Raw genomic sequence first — 16,659 nt, 5'->3', positions numbered from 1 at the left:
TAGTTGGTATGGGTGGGGGTAGGCAGGACAAGTTCACTCTTACTCTGAGCCTACAGCCCTTTGGGTTAACCCTGGGCTCCGCAGAGATTCCCAAAGCCTAGGTCTCACCTACATTTTGGCCTGATTATTCTTCATATACTGTCAGCTCCTCTGTATTTTTATTAATCTTATATTTCACTCATTATTGGCAGCATGTTTTCAAACGATCTATATAACCTAGTTTTCTACATTCCCAGAAACAGAACTCCAAAGAAATTTAGGATGCCACATTTCTTCCATTCCAAATATGGCACTGACCCTGGTTTTGTCTCAAATTCTTTAAGGTTTTCAAAAGTAGTCCAAGGCAAGGGGCATATACAACATTATTAGTTGAGAAAGAACTTATAAACCAAGAACTCTACTCCATTTGATGGCTTTGGAAGATGAAGCCCAGGGGCACTGAGTGAGTAGCTCAGAGTCCCGTGTGAGTTGCTAACAGAACCAGGATCAGAACCCCAGCCCTGTCTCAGAGTCCTGTGTCCTCGCCACTCCCCGCCCTGGGTCAGGCAGTGTGAGCGGGTGACTGTTCTCAGTGCCCATTTTCCAGATGAGGAAATGGGGAAGCTCTCCTTCTCTCTGTGGCCTTACCTGGAAGTTCTGCAGAAAAGTCCTGTCCCATTCTCAAGTTTACTGCTTGAGAATTGAAACTTAGAAATAAGCCAGGATTATTGCTCTCCCAAGGTTAACTAAATCAGCAACTAGTAATATTTAAAACAATATTTTAAAACTAATGTAATAAAAACATACTATCAAAACAAATTTATGTGAATGAATCTAGAAAATACCCTTGATTTTGTGCTTTCTCTCACCTAGCACCTTAATCCTACCTCCAAAGTACATTCTGAATCCAACTAATTCTTTCTGCCACCACTACTTCCACCCTAGATCAGTCACCTGGGCCATGCGACAACCTTCTTACTGGTGTTCCTTCCCTACGTGCCTGCTCCCACTCATTCTCTTATCCTGAAAAAACAAAACCTGGATTGTATCTTTCCCCACGTACAACTCTCAAATTGTTTCCATAGCTCTTACACTAAAATTCAAACTCCTTAATCTGACTATTATTTACTAGTGTAATAAAGTACCACAAACCAGGATGCTTAAAACAACAGCTCTCGAGGCTAAAAGCTTGAAATCAGGTTGTTGGCACGGCCATGCCCTCTCTGCAGGCTGTAGGGAGGGTCCTTCCTCGTTTCCCCTAGGTTCTAGTGGGTGCTGCCAGTCCTCGGTGCTCCTCGGCTGTAGGCGCACCACTCCATCTCTGCCTTCATTGTCACATGGCATTCTCCCTTTTGTGTCTGATGCATTGTGTCCAAATTTTCCTTCTCTGGTAAGGACACCAGTCATTGGCATTAGGGCCCACCCTAATTCTGTGTGACCCCATCTTAACCTGATTGCTCTAGCCAAGACACTATTTCCAAATCAAGTCACATTCCCAGGTACCAAGGTTTAGGACTTGATCATATCTTTTCTGGGGGGACACAACAATGCAATCTACAACATTGACTCAGAAACCCCTCAAAATCCAGCCTGACCACCTATAAACCTCATTCTGCATCAATCTGCCTCTTGTCTGTAATTCCATCTACCCAACCTTTTTGTTTCCTTGAGGAAGCCAAGCTTTAGGAACTTTACACTGGCCACTCTGTCTTTCTGAAAAGTTCTTTCCCTGGTCACCACAGGCTCTCTCTTGCTGTTCAGATCCTGATGTAAATGTCACCTCCTATAAGGACCCACCCTAATCATGTGGTCCCTTTTCATCACATCAGCCTATTTTACCATTCAGAGCAGTACTTTCCACAACTCGACATTTTATTGTGTGTTATTTTTATTTGTCTCCTCCTACTACAATATTAGCTCACTGAGAACAGGGACCTTATCTTCTTGTTCACAGCAGCATCCTCAGCACCTAGAACAGTTCCCAGCACATACTAGATGCTCAATATTTGTTGAATAAACAACTGCTTCATGGAATGAATAATTTTTTTCTCTTTTTTAGATTTAGCTTAAATGATGAGACTTGGAAAGGACAGCCACTGCTTAAACAATAATTAGGAACCATTGCAAGATGTATTGGGAGCATGTTTCTCAGAGGGGATCATCTGCAAGGTGTGAGGGAGGGGGTGGGTTTGCAAAGATCTGTGAAGATGTGACTCCCATTGACAAGTGTAGAAAAAGCAGGAAGGTCCTAGGAAAGATGAGCAACTTCCCCCTCCTGCCATGGCTGCATAAGCTAGAAACTTGGAGCTCATTTGCATTTCTGGAATTTCTAATAGTAGCAATAATACTAATGGCAATAATGATAAGAAACATTTATTTAGTTCTCACTTTGTTTAATTATCCCTATGCTTAATGTTCACGATAATCCTTACCACCTCCCTGCGAGGGGCTGTTGTTATCCTTCCCTCACAGAGGAGGAAAAGGCTGGCTCCGAAAGCCGAAGGAACAAGAGCGAGGAGGGTCAGTGAGCACTGAGCTGGACTTCGAACCAGATCCCAAAGCTATCGTTCCACTGCCTGTGTCCACTGCCACCCCAAACTTCTTTTTAAATTTTGTTTTGTTGGTTCATCCTCTCCTGCTGAGCAGGCAGCTTCCAATGTTTTCACGCTCCCCCCACCTCTGATTTTCAGTTTCTTGCCAACCTCTCAAATACTGTTGTTAGTACTTTGTTTCTGCCACAGTATTCCTAGGTAAATACTTGAACTTCACATCAACTGACCCCTTCTCCTTTAGGGTCCCCTGGCCACACATTCAGCGGGCAACCCGACCCCCTCCCCAGTCTTTCCAGTGATTCTCTAGAAAATGTCTTAGAGAAGGTCTTCCCCTGAAAGACAGCTGGAGCAAGAAACTCTCCAGGCCCTTATTTTGGATCTGTCAACAGAAAAGCAAGATGAGCAGATCCCAGACTCCCAGTCCCCTTTGGGGACATGCCACTCCTCTCTTCTTCCCACCACGATACTTCAACCAGGCGAAGCACGGCCCTCCAGCCACTGGGAACCACGTTGTGGGTGAGGAGTTGCAGACTCATTTGATCGAGGTTTTGAATTGCAGGTAAAGGTGCCAACTTTGCCAGCATCTGTACAGCAGCTGTACAGGCCTTTGCAGGCCAAGGCTTAGCTCCTGTATGTCAGAGCCAGGCGTCCTGTGCAGCAGACCCCTGCTGACCTAATGCTGCCAAGAAAGAGGCCTCTGCTGCCACCTTCCTCTCCATCTTACCCACTTCATTCCACCAGCTCCCATTGCTTGATATTTTCAAAACAAACTGTATGTTAGAATCACTTTAGATTTGCAGAAGAGTTGCAAAGATAGAGAATTCTCATTAAGCACACCTGGTAGCTCCTATCGTTAACATCGTACACGGCTGTGGTACATGTGTCACAGCTACTCAACCATCAGTTATACATTACTATTAAATAATGCCCACGTTTTGTTCAGAGTCACTAGTTTTTTCCTATTTCTTTCCAGGATCCATCCAGGATACCACATTACACTTAGTCATTGTGACTTCTAAGGCTCCTCTGGGCTGTGAAAGTTTCTTAGACTTTCCTTGGTTTTGATGATGTTGACAGTTTTGAGGAGTACTAGTCAAGTATTTTGTAAAATGTTCTGCAATTTAGGTTGGCTGATGTTTGTCTCATTAGACTGGGGTTATGAGTTTTGGGGAAGACTATTTCCATCACGTCCTATCGAGGGTATGTACTATTGATATGGTTTATCACTGTGGACAGTGACCTTGACCCCCAGCTGAGGTGATGTTTGACAGGTTTCTCTACTGTAAAGTTACTTGCCCACCCCGTTTCCATACTGCCCTTTTTGGAAGGAAGTTACTATGTGCAGTCCACACTTGAGGAGTGGGATGTTATGCTCTAAAGTTAAATTATTTGGATTTTTTATGCATAGGAGAGTGCAGTCAAGATATTTATTGCACACTTTGAGTTATACTCTATTACTACACTCTTTCATTGCTGCTCGTATTGCTGCAGACTTGGCCATTGGAAGTTCTGTGTCCCTATGACCTCCCCCATCGTTGTTGTGTGTGTTCAGTATTTTCTTACTTTCTGGCACAACAAGGTGCTCCAGACTTATCTTATGTACTCCCTGCCCCAGCCTAGAATCAGCCATTTCTTCAAAAAGCCCTGGTTCCTTTTATTAAAGAATAGCATTAGAAACCAAGGTAGGAACAGTTTGTTTTACTTTGTCCATTTAAAAGAAAAACAAAGCAAATAAACAATTTTTAAAAAATATTTTATTTATTTAGTTTTAGACAGAGAGGCAGGGAGGGAGAAGAGAGGGAGAGAAATATCAATGTGTGGTTGCCTCTTGTGTGCCCCCTACTGGGGGCCTTGCCTGAAACCCAGGCATGTGCCCTGACTGGGAATCGACTGACTACCCTTTGGTATTTTGTTCATAGGCCAGTGCTCAATCCACTGAGCCACACCAGCCAGGGCAAATAAACAAGTTTTGTTTTTAAAACCCAATCAATGACAAAGACACATGCCTTGCCAGAGCATAGCATGGATGGTTTGGGCCTCACAGGAGCTCCATTCCACACACGTGAGAGGCACCGCCATTGGTGCCCACATCCTACCAAAAGATGCTCCTAGCAGTGGGCTCATATGTGTTTGAGGACCTTTCTAAAATCATGGGTAACTCTCTTTTCTAGGGTAGGTTATTTTTAATTCTTTGTATTATGCAATGAGGTAGAAATTTTGGAATGCTAAGTCAAAGGGTATCCCTACTTATGACTTATTCTCTTACTAAAAGGATATTTTTGAAGTCACATACCACCTATACTTGCATGAGATTTTTTTTCTTTGTTCAAAAGCCCCAGGAGTTGTTTTAGAGGTTGGATGAATAGAGACGGTTTCCTTTGCAACCAGTTGAATTAGTCTAATCCCTTTCATTGTTTCTGCTGGGAAGAAATGGTGGTCAGAGGTAACAGCCAGTTATAATTATTGGCTGTTACCTCTTGGAGGGGAGGTACTTCATTGGAGATGAGTTCAATGGGCAGATCTCTCTCTCTCTAATAAATATTAAAATTTTGAGGAAAAATTATATGTTAGGGTTGGTATGAAGTTAACATGAATGGTAAACAGCATTTGGCTAAGTTTTCGCTACCATCATCATCATCATCATCGTCTTCTTCATTATCATCAATCTGTCTAGGGAAGATGGATCACAAGGATATCGGTGTCATCTACTTAAAGGCCACAGCAGGGAAGATGACAACTTGCCAATCCTGTTTTTTCCCACCAGCATTGTTGTCTGTGCGTAGAGGGCTCCAAGGGCTTTAAGCCTATGTAGGAGGGTTTAGCCAAGGCTTTTCCAGAGGCTGTTGCCCACAGTCTCCAGGGACTGTCACCACTAGCCTCCCCATCACAAGGAGTGTAGAGTGGGATATCAGTCCTGCAAACACTGTCCGGGGACCTTTGGTGCATGACCTGGGAGAACATCAGTGTGGGCACAGCCCTCGGCACACTCAGCAGGTGAGGAAATCACACCAAAGTCACGGTGACAGAGTCACAGCAGGCTTCGGATCCATTCCTTCTACCTCTGAGGTTTCTTTTACATTATTTTTATAATATTTAGGCATGTATTGCTACCTGATAGGTCCTCTAACATTTCACATCCCAACCTCAGAAGAAGATGAAATCTCTGTTGTTAATTGTAGCTTCCAATTACTAAAGTCTCTTGGGAGAGCCGGAGATGGTGTGCCCACACAGCCTGTGCATCCAGGGCGCTCGTTTTTGACTGATCTCAGTTTAAATTCATTTAAATTTCCACCCATTCCACTGTGTGCTAAGCAGCCACTCTCCATCCCCTCACTTCCCCCACCCCCCTAGTTCATTAACACACCCTCCCCTGTCCTCACACCCAGCTTCCAGCACCACTGAGACATTAGAAGCCTTTGGAAGAGGTCTCTGTAAGCTCCCACCACCACAGCCACCCAGCCCAGACCCAGACCCAGACTTTTATACTCCACCTTCCTTCCTACTGCAGCAGGATGAAGGGTTCATGGTTCTCTCTAAGGCCATCATCCACCCCCTTATTCGCCAAATCTCATGCCCTCTCATCTCCTCACAATGCTGATGTCAGCAGGTCTCCATGCTCTCCCCTGTACCATGAATTTCTCCTCTCTACTGGATTACTTCCATCAGCATTTAAACATGTTTCCCATCTTAGAAGCAAAAACTAAAAGAAAACCTTCAAAAATGTTAAAATTGTGGAAAAAAACACATGGCATAAAATTTACCATCATAACCATTTCTCAGTGAACACAGTTCAGTAGAGTTAAGTGCACTTGCATTGTTAGAGGTGAAGAGGTGAAGTGATCGACTTATTTTGGGATGGAAAGCTAAGACTAGAAACTTGTCTGCCAAACCTTGGGTGGAGAGTGACTTGTTGGTATTGACATCATTAACCAGTAGTCTCCTCCTCAATTCATCACAGCATATGTCAGCTCCTCATTTGTGATTTCAAGTGAGACCTTCAAGGTGACTGCTTCTCACTAGCAGAGAATGCACACCCACCACACCCAGGCTGCCCTCCACAGTCTCTGGAGGGGGAAAGAAACCCTGAGCAGTATTTGCCCTTTGAAGAAATGGCTCCTGCTCTCCTTTGCGGAAGGATCCAGTTATCTCTGTTAGCAGAAAGCCCTGCGGGATGAGATGAGCTGCAGGGTCAGCCTCTGGTGGCCGTCAGGAAAGCACTGTCTGCAGGACTCCAGCGAGCGCAGGGGCTCAGGCTGGAAACGGTCCCCTACCCCTCATCCTGCGCTCAGAGTGCTTGTAGCTCCAGCCACTCATTCTGCTATGTGCTCCCACCACCTGACAACAGTCATTTCTTGGGCGGCTCCGCTGTAAGGGTGGGGTACGAAGCTGACCTCTGAGTGTAACCTTGAACATGAATCTTGAATGTGGACTTGAATCTGAAGTTCAGCCTCCAAAGCTGCACAGTACAAAGGTGTGGAAGCATGCTAGAGTAGCCATGGTTAACTGCCATCCAGAAAGTACTCCGGCAGGGTGCAGAGAACATTCCCAGATTTTCATTGACCAAATGGGCTCTCTCTTGCAGCTCAAATCTCGGGTACTCATGACCCCTTTGGCCCTCTCACCTCCGAGGAGTACACCGGAGCCCGACCTCAGCTCCATCCCTCAGGACGCAGCCACCATCCCCAGCCTGGCAGTCCCACAGGCTCTCACAGGTAGGTCAGGCGAATGAACGCCAAGGCTGTGATGGCCTGCCCATCATCTGAGAGTTACTTTGTGAATGAGAGAGCTGCCACTGAGACAGCTCAAATACAGGAGTGAGAGTGTCATCCAGATGGCAGCTAGGACAACCAGATTCTCTGAGAACACAAGTTCAGGTGTCTCACAGCTTGGATTATTTAAAACTTGGTTTTCATGCATCCTGAGTTCAGCTGGTTGCCTTCAGGTAGGACTAGAAAGGGTAGTTGGTGGCCCAGTTTTTTCTTTCCAGAGTCAGGTTTTCTTTGTACCAATAGTGAAGACCTTGAAGAGTTTCCATCCCTGTGTTTGTACTTCCAGGTTTCTTAAGGAGCCTAATCTCCCTTAATCCCAACTGGCACCCTCCAGTCCAGTCAGGGTAGCAGGCAGCCCAGTGTCTCTCATGGGACATCCTCCAACAAACAGTTCCACTGTAAGAATAACAGCAATCAGATGTTTCACACACGCACACACACAGAGCGCCCCCCCCCCATCACAACCCCACTGCCCTCTCCCACCACACCTAAATTCCGTCGTTCTCCTCCCATTGCTCTTAGGTAAAGACCAAACTTGTTAAAGTGGCCAACGAGGCCCTGGAAGTTCCCTCCTCCTGTGATACAGCCCACTGCTCTCTTTAGTCCCTAGGGTCCACTACAGCACCTTAGCATCGTCTCACCCTCCCTCTAGAATGGTCTTTTCTCTGGTCACCCAATTTCCCCCTCGATCCTCAGCTCAGGCATACCTGCCTTCTTCATTTGCTTCTTGCCAGGGTCTTCAGAGAGTCTCTCTGAAGAGGACAGCAGCCATTCTCAGACCTGGGGATGGTGGTTGGGGCCAGGGTCTATTCCCCACCTGTCAGGATCCGGGGTCCTTCCTGAGTCTGTGTACTGAGGGCCTCTCCCAGGGCTCTCCTAGTGCCCATCAGTGTTTCCCTGGCCACTGTCCTACATCAGTCCCTGGGACTCTCTGAGTAGGTCTGCCTCCCTCATGGGGCCCTAAGCTCTGTGAAGCCAGGGACCTTGTCAGTTTAGTTCATCATTTTCTCCATGAGGCCTAAAATGGCATCTGACATGAAGGTCTCTTATTACTTACATATCCTTAGTCATCTTGATTGAGTAGAAGGGAAGGCAGCCTGGTAGACTGAGAAGAGCGTAGGCCTTGACATCAGAAAGGCTTGCGTCCAAACCCCTGCTGTACCAACAATTACAGGCTTTGTGAGCAGCCATCTAACCACCTGAAGCCTCAGTTTCTTCCTTAGTAAAGAAGGAATAATGCCTAATTCCCAGGCTTGTCTTAAGAAGGAAACAAGATAAACTATATAAAGTGCCTGGAGTATAATAAGTGGTCAGTGAAAATGAATTTTCTTCACCTTTGTTATTACTGTTTTATAGCCCTGTTGGTCTCCTCTTAAAGTCTGTCCTTAGCACTCCTGTGCACTGGTGGCCTCCAAGGCAAGATGCTCCTTCTCTGGGGTGGGGCGAGGGGGAGGGGGGCAGACAGAAGAAGAGAGTCAGTGTATAGAAGAAAATATGATACCTACTATTAATATATATTTTTATGTCATCCTTTAAACATTTCTTTTTCTTACCCTGGCTGTTGTGGCTCAATTGATTGGGCATCATCCTGCAAACTGAAAGGTTGTGGGTTCAATACCAATCAGGGCACAAACCTAGGCTGTGGGTTTGGTCCAGTCAGGGCATATGCAAAAGGCAACAAATTAATGTTTTTCTCTCACATAGATTTTTTTTCCCTCTCTCTATCTCCCTTCCTTCCTCTCTCTCTAAAATTAATAAGCGTGTCCTTGGGTGAGGGTTTAAAATTTTTTTCTTTGTCTTGGTTATGTTTTAAAATACATATGATACATCAATACAGATAAGAATGTATATAACCTATAAATAAATAAACACATTTTGGAGTATGTTCTTTTTTACTGATGGGATACATCACTTTACAAGTGTGGAAAACCATTGATTGGGCTCATCTAAATAGGTGGCTGAGTGTTTACTTCCTCTGAAATTGTAAATAGCACTCTCTTTAGAAGCTGAATACATGGGTTTTGGAGCAATCAACATCATCTTCATGTTCTTATTCAACACAAGTTAACAGAAAAGCAGTGAACATTATGTGTAGCCTGACAGCTCCCTTGGAGAACAGGGAAGATTTCACGTGTGAACATGCCCAGCATGGAAACGCATCATCCACGTGGTTCTGGGCTCCCAGCTGTCTACCATTCAGCTCTCAGTGCACCACAGGGGCCCACCTGTCCTGTCCCCAACTGGGAGACCATCTTGAGAACAAGCCCCGGCATTGGCTTCTTTTCTTACTAAGTAGGAAGAGTCAGTCCCACTTCTGCCTTTTTTTTTCCAGCTTTCCAAGGTCAGGGCCAAGGGGGCACTGACACTGGGCTCTGTGGGTCTCTGTTTCCACAGTCTGCCTCTACATCAACAAGCAAGCGAACGCAGGGCCCTACCTGGAGAGGAGGAAGGTGCAGCAGCTGCCCGAGCACTTCGGGCCCGAGCGGCCCTCGGCGGTCCTGCAGCAGGCGGTGCAGGCGTGCATCGACTGTGCCCACCAGCAGAAGCTGGTCTTCTCCCTGGTCAAGCAGGGCTACGGCGGTGAGGTGGTCTCAGGTAAGGCCCTGGGACAGGTTTCTGAGGAGGGCCACGGTGTCTCTGAAGCAGAAAGCAGTCATTCTCAGGCTAGGGGACAGTGGTTGTGACCAGGGGCTGGTCTCTATCTGTTGGGTTCCAGGGCTCTCCCTGAGCCTGTGTGTGGAGGGCCTCCCTCAGGGATCAAGGAGAAGGTGCTTCAACACCTGGACAAGAAGACTGGACATCTGGACCCTCACTCTTGACTCCTCTCTTTCTCCCACCCTCCACTCCTAACCCATCAGTATATCCTATTGCTCTAACTTCAAAAATACCCAGAATCCAGCCACCTTTCACCACCCACAGCAGCCACTCTGGTTCTTTAAAAAATAAGCCAGATCATGCCCGTCCTCTGCCCTAGACCCTCAATGACTCCCATGTCACTCTGAAAAACAGCCCACGTCCTCACAAGGGACTACAGGCCCTGGGTGCCCTGGCCCTGGCCACCTCTTTGATCTCCTGGTCACGTCTCTCCTGTTCCCCACCTGCTCAGGCCACAGCTTCCTCCTTGCTGTTTTTCCTGTGTCCTCCACTTATGCTTGTGCCCCAGGGTCTTTGCACCTGCCATTCTCTCTTTCTGGAAGGTTCTTCCCCAGCTGTCCATGTGACTTGCCCCTGGACTCCCTTCAGATGTTTACTCAAATGCCTCCTTCCCAAAGGGCCCTTTCCCCACCTCCTTTTCTAAAATGTCAGCCCTTGTCACTCTCTGTTCCCCTTTGCTCTGCTCCACTCCTTTCTCACGGCACTAATCACCGTGCAGGGAAGTGGGGAAGCTCACGGTCTCAACTCCACCTCACAGGGCAGGTTTTTTTTTAAACAAGAGCCTTCAAAGTCAAACCCTTCTCTCATTGCCATTGCCTATCTCCAGTTTCAGCCCCAACCCAACAGCTTCCAGAGGGAGTGGAAGTTGCCACCACAGTGAGAGGCCGAGTCAGGAGCTCTACACAGTAGTTGTCACCACCTGCCCTCAAACCCTGGAGATGTCTTGACTCCAAAGCGACAGCTTAGTGTCTTCTTGGGTTCAGCATCATGGATACAGCCTCCATATCACCAAGGAAAGCAGAAAAGCTTCCCCCGAAATGGGGCTGTGCAAGTGACCCTGCTGGCTGGCCAAGAACGGGGAGACAGGTCTCTAATGGGGCTGTGTCCTGAAGAACTAAAGTAGAGCATTTGATTTAACTCCAGATCCCCAGGGCTTGGGACCTAGAGGGGTGTCCAACACAGCTTCTGCAGCTCTGATTGATTTGGCCCACCTTCTAGAGCTCCCTCTGAGTGGGAAGTCGGGTCTGACTTGCTGGTAATTGATGAAAATAGAAATTGGCCAGGTCTGCATGCACGTGTCTGATCCAGGGTGACTTTAAAGAGATTTTAGCAGATGTGAGCAGAGATAGAAATACTGCACCAAGAGAGGCCAGGAGGAGAGACCTGTTGTCAGGCCTTCCAAGAGCCCCTTGGCCTCTCTTCTCCTGGTTTCTGTCTGGCAGCCAGGTTCTCAGCCCTGGGCTGCAACCTGAGATCAAACCTTGTCCTTTTCCTTGCTAAATAACAGGTCTCAAGACACAGACCTGGTATAGGAGGAGAAAGCCCTTCCTATGCTGTGTGCCCACCCTTATAATTGAATCTCACCTGACTGATTCTTTATGGGTCCTGCCCCACAAAGCTGGGAGAGCTGACCCCATTCCCCCTGCTTTCCTGCTCAGCCTTTCTATGGCCTCAGGGGCCCTGGAGCTGAGGAGGAGTTTCTGCAGGGCCTGGAATGGTGAGTATGGGCCGAGCCTTGCCAAGTTTCCCTTGGCCGAAGGATTCCCAGGAAGGCCCGCACTGAGAACTTGGTCTTCATGTCTTAAAGAATTCAGTAGCACTGAGGGGACTCCAAGGGTGTTTAGGGAAGGACCCAGGGACAAATAGCCAGACTCTCCCATTCTCCACCGAGAACCTGATCCTCGGGGCACTGCTTTCCAAATGTTCCCATGGCAGAATACATAAAGAATGGTAACCCTGGCGCTGCCACAATAGGCTAAAGGAACCGAAATGCCACGGCTGGGTCTTGGGCCACCCCTAGGGCTCCAGGGAGCAGCCCTGCAGTGCCCCCCCCATTCCCGGCACACCTTAGCCGCCCTCTCCCCCAGGGGCAGACTCTCTGGTCTCACAAGTCCCATGCCCTCCTCCAGGAGGTATGCTGTTCCCATGTGTGTGATCTCCCAGGCAACTCCAGGAATGTATGCTCACTGACTTGTGGGACAGTCCTGGTGCCCCAGACCCTCCTGCTGTGGGTTCAGTTTCTAGCACACCCACTCTTCTAAGGTATTGGAGGCCAGTAGCAGTACCCATACTAAGAAGGAATTTCTAGAGCATCTGAATGGCCAGGATGGCACTCTTGGTGAGCATCTTGGGCACTCATTGGCTGTCTCTCCTGTCAGGGTCACCTGGAATATTAAAATAACAGGCAAGTCCACTTAGAGTCCACATGAGCTGGAAAATCCAGGCTCTCTCTGCAGTTTCCTCATCTGTAACATGGGGCAACTTTGTGTCCACTCTCCTTGTAGGACAGCAGGAGGCCTAAGTGACGTGAAGGATATAAAAGCTCTTGTCAAACTCTAAAGAGTTACACAAAAGAAATGGATTATTTTGATTTCTAATTAAAATGAGTATTTTTTCCATTTGTTTTCATTTTGAAATCATAACTAGCTCTGATCGCCTCTGCCCCACCCCCCTCACTGTCTGCCAGGCTTTGGGAGATAAAATGTAAAAAACCAGGCTGCGTTCCAGGTGATGACACTGAGTGGGGAGGCCCAGGTGGGAGCAGAATGTCCTGTTTGGGAGCTTCTGTGTTCCTCACACTGGGGCTGGCATGCAAGCTTCTTGGGGTGAGAGAGGGTTGTGAGGAGAATTACAGAACAGAACATTCTGTGGGCTGGAAGGAACCATATTTCTTCTAAATTCTAGTAACTCGATAGAAATCAAGTTTAATCTAGCATTCTTGGGGAGAGATTATTGTTCTTTTATAAAGATTCTTCCCCAGAGTGCTAGAATGAACCCTGAACTCTGTTAGGCTGAATGAGAGACTTCAGTACACACTCAGGTTTTTTCAATATATCTCTATATCTAGATCTATCTATCTGATCTATTTATTATTTATTTATCTATCGATCTTTAGCCATGTCTAGATATAGACATAATTATAATGGAATAGTATATACCATATATTTGTTAGCTCTCTTCAGAAAGGCCGCAGAACTACTGACACCCCAGTAGCAATGAGCACCTCCAGGGCCTAAATCTTGGTTTCTAAGTATCACTCTTCAATAAATGGAACCAGGACTGATGCAGAAATGGCTGCTTTTAGGACTTGGACAGGAAAAACACAAGATGAACCTGGAACATATTGGAGTGTCAGTAACCAAAGGGTTGCTAAAAAAGGGGGGGGCATGTCATAGGGACACAGGAGTCAACCTGCAGGCTCTCAGAGACAAAAGCTTCAACAATTTGAGGAAGAAAATAAATAACGTATTATTGGGTAACTACAGTACAGAACAAATAAACTGAGTCTGTACTGATATTAATCAATGGCTGAATAAATAAAGGAGAAGAGACAGTTCTTCCTTTTGGAAGAATTTCAAATGATACAGAGACTCTCCCCTCTCCAGAAGGTAGAGCTTAGTCCTTCCACCCTTGAATGTGGGCAGGACCTTGTGACTTATTTGTAAGGCAATGAGAAAATGGAGAGTATAGTGGAGAAGTGTGGCAAATACTGTCTTGGCCAGGTGAAGGTAACACCCCAGCGATGTCATGTAGATGTCGTGTGTACCTGATCTGATGCAATGAGGAAGGCACTTCCCCTCTGTGGTCTTCCTCCCCAAAAACTTATCATCCCAGTCAAATTATGAGAAAAACATCAGACAAACTCAAATTGAGGGATATTTTACAAAATGCTTGGTCAGTATTCTTAAAAACTAGCATGGCCATGGTAAACAAGGAAAAACTGAGACACAGTCTCAAACCAGGGGAGACTAAGGAGACATGACTACATCACCCACTGTGGTCTCCTGGATGAGATCCTGGAACAGAATACGGGGCATTCATGAAAAAAACAGGTGAAATCCAAATAAAGCCTAGTTAAAAAAATGAAACAAACTGAACAAACAGAAACCTCTTCCCCAGGGCCAATGGACTCGTGCTCCACCCTGAGTCACTGTCTCTGTGATTTTCCAGTCTCGGCATCCTTTGATGGGAAACAGCACCTGCGGAGTCTGCCAGTGGTGAACAGCATCGGGTACGTCCTCCGCTTCCTCGCCAAGCTGTGCCGAAGCCTCCTGTGTGATGACCTCTTCAGCCACCAGCCCTTCCCCAGGGGCTCCAGTGCCTCTGAGGAAGCCCAGGAGAGCCAGGAAGGCAGGATGGAGTCAGGTAGGCTTTGTCCATCTATCTTCCCCTTGCCTGCAGGTGGTCCGTGGTGTACCTGCCCTCCCAGGGCAGGTGAGGCTGCTGCTGAGCAAGCTGCTACTTCTCAGAACTCTCCTGCTGGAGGCCCATGGGCTGCTTCTCTGGAAGCCCTGGGAGTAGTGAGGGCCAGCTAGAACCAAGGTTACCTAGATGGACCCCATCCAGGCTGCAGTGGGAAGGGGTCGCTCCATTACAGCTTTTAGGCCTCTGTTATTAGAATTTAGATGAGACAATATTGCACATGAGTGATTTCTTCACACTCCTCTAAGTAAGACTCTAATTAAGGCATTTACTCACCATTGTTGAGTAGTTGAAAGACTAAGAAACTAAGGAACTAAGAAATCCTGAAAAAACTAGGGCTAAGAATGGATTACATTGGTCCTGCCTGCAGACCTCAGATGCCTACCCATGTTGATAAAAGATGTACTGGTGTCTATTGCTGCAGGAATTTGCCCGGGCCATACATCACATACGTCTTCCAGTGAGAGCTGGTGTTTCTTTCTCATCACAGGATGGAAAGGGACCCAGGGGCTGAGTGCCTCTGATACCACCAGCCCCAGCACAGCTCAGCATGGGAGAGTGGCTGGTGGGAAGGGCACCAAGGCCATGCAGACGCACTTACCATGATGGGTCTGCCCAAGGGGACAGATGCTGACAGGAAGTACCCCTTCTCCACTTTGCAGCCCTGAGTTACCAATCTGCAAAGAATTAGGTATGACTCCAGGTTCCCAAGGATAGACAGAAATGTTGGCTTTTTTTTTTTTTCTTCAGAAGCAGTGTTGTTGATAAATAAAGAACACATAAGCAGTGACACTGGAATCTAGTCATGAGGTCATTCTGCAAACATTGGCTGAACCCTCTTCTGTTCCAAGCCCCGGGAGACCTTCTCTTGGGATGAGACGAACACATGAGCTTAGGAAAGTTTCTGTGGTATTGAGTGACCATTACAAATAATGGAAAACGGATGCATCTGTAGGCATGTGCTCACAGACAGCCTGAGAACATTCAACAGAATGATCATAAGAGCTGTATCTTAAGCCTAGGAAGATAGCAGAAATAAATTTAGGGAAGAATAACCATTCTGTTGTTTTTTAAATTTAATTTTCAATTTTAGTTGACGTACAATAGTATATTGGTTTCAGATGTACAACATAGTGATTAGACATGTATATACCTTAAGAAATGATCAACCTGCTAAGTCTAGTACCCATGTGACACCATGCAGAGTGATTACAATGTTACTGACTGTACCCTTGCTGTACTCTACATCCCAGTGACTAGTCTTATAACTGGCAAGTTGTGCTTTTCAATCCCTTTCCCCTTTCTTTACTCATCCCCCCAAACTTCCTCTCATCTGGTGACCACCAATTTATTCTCTGTATCTATGAGTTTGTTTCTGTTTTGTTTGTTTATTTTTTTGTTTTTTAGATTTCACATATAAGTGAAATCATATGGCATTTGTCTTTTTCTATCTGTATGTCACTTAGTATAATGCCCTCTGGGTCCCTCCATGTTGTCGCAAATGGCAAAATTTCATTCTTTTTATGGCTGAATAATATTCCATTGTATATATGTACCACATCTTTATTTATGCATCTACTGATGGACACTTAGGTTGCTTCTATATCTTGGCTACTATAACTAATGCTGCAACGAACATAGGGGTGCGTATATATTTTTGAATCAGTGTTGTGGATGTCTTCAGATACATATTCAGAAGTGGAATTGCTGGGTATTATAGCAGTTCTACTTTTAATTTCTTTTTAATTTTTGAAGAACTTCTATGCTGTTTTTCCATAGTGGCTGCATGAGTCTACATTCCCACCAACACTTCATAAGTGTTCCCTTTTCTCCACATCCATGCCAGCACTTGTTGATTTATTGAAAATAGCCACGCAGACAGGTGTGAGGTAATATCTCATCAAGGTTTTAATTTGCATTTCCCTGATGCTTAGTGATGTTGAGCATATTTTCATATGTTCATTGGCCATCCGTATGTTCTGTTTAGAGAAATGTCTATTCAGGTCCTCTGCCCATTTTTCGATTGGATTGTTTTTTTGTTTTTTGTTTTTGAGGGGGGCGGTTCAGTCATATGAGCTCCTTATGTATTTTGGATATTTACCCCTTATTGGATTTATCATTGGCAAATATTTTCTCCTATTCAGTAGGTTGTCCTATGTTCTGTTGATGGTTTCCTTTGATGTGTGAAAACTTTTAATTTGATGTAGCCTCATTTGTTTGTTTTTGCTTTTGTTTCCCTTGTCTCGGGAGACATATCAAAAAAAAAAAACATTGCTAAGAGC

General features: G+C 46.0%; 1 protein-coding gene across 5 annotated transcripts in view; it reads left to right on the top strand.

Moving 5' to 3' along the window:
- The window catches only part of SCML4 (Scm polycomb group protein like 4), a 98,329-nt gene that overhangs the window by 47,408 nt on the left and 34,262 nt on the right, over positions 1-16,659 (top strand). For all 5 annotated transcript variants that reach the window (XR_006654179.3, XM_045188653.2, XM_024552157.3 and 2 more), the window contains 3 exons: positions 7,114-7,243; positions 9,695-9,895; positions 14,126-14,320. Coding sequence is in view for 4 of the 5 variants with exons in the window: in XM_024552157.3 (XP_024407925.2) it covers positions 7,114-7,243; positions 9,695-9,895; positions 14,126-14,320 (526 nt within the window). In the remaining variant the exon portion in view is untranslated. The remainder of the gene's footprint in view (positions 1-7,113; positions 7,244-9,694; positions 9,896-14,125; positions 14,321-16,659) is intronic.

Source organism: Desmodus rotundus, chromosome 11 (assembly GCF_022682495.2).
Source record: "Desmodus rotundus isolate HL8 chromosome 11, HLdesRot8A.1, whole genome shotgun sequence".
Classification (NCBI taxonomy): Eukaryota; Metazoa; Chordata; class Mammalia; order Chiroptera; family Phyllostomidae; genus Desmodus; species Desmodus rotundus.
Note: the sequence above shows the minus strand (reverse complement) of the source record. Positions and strands in the feature narration are given on the sequence as shown.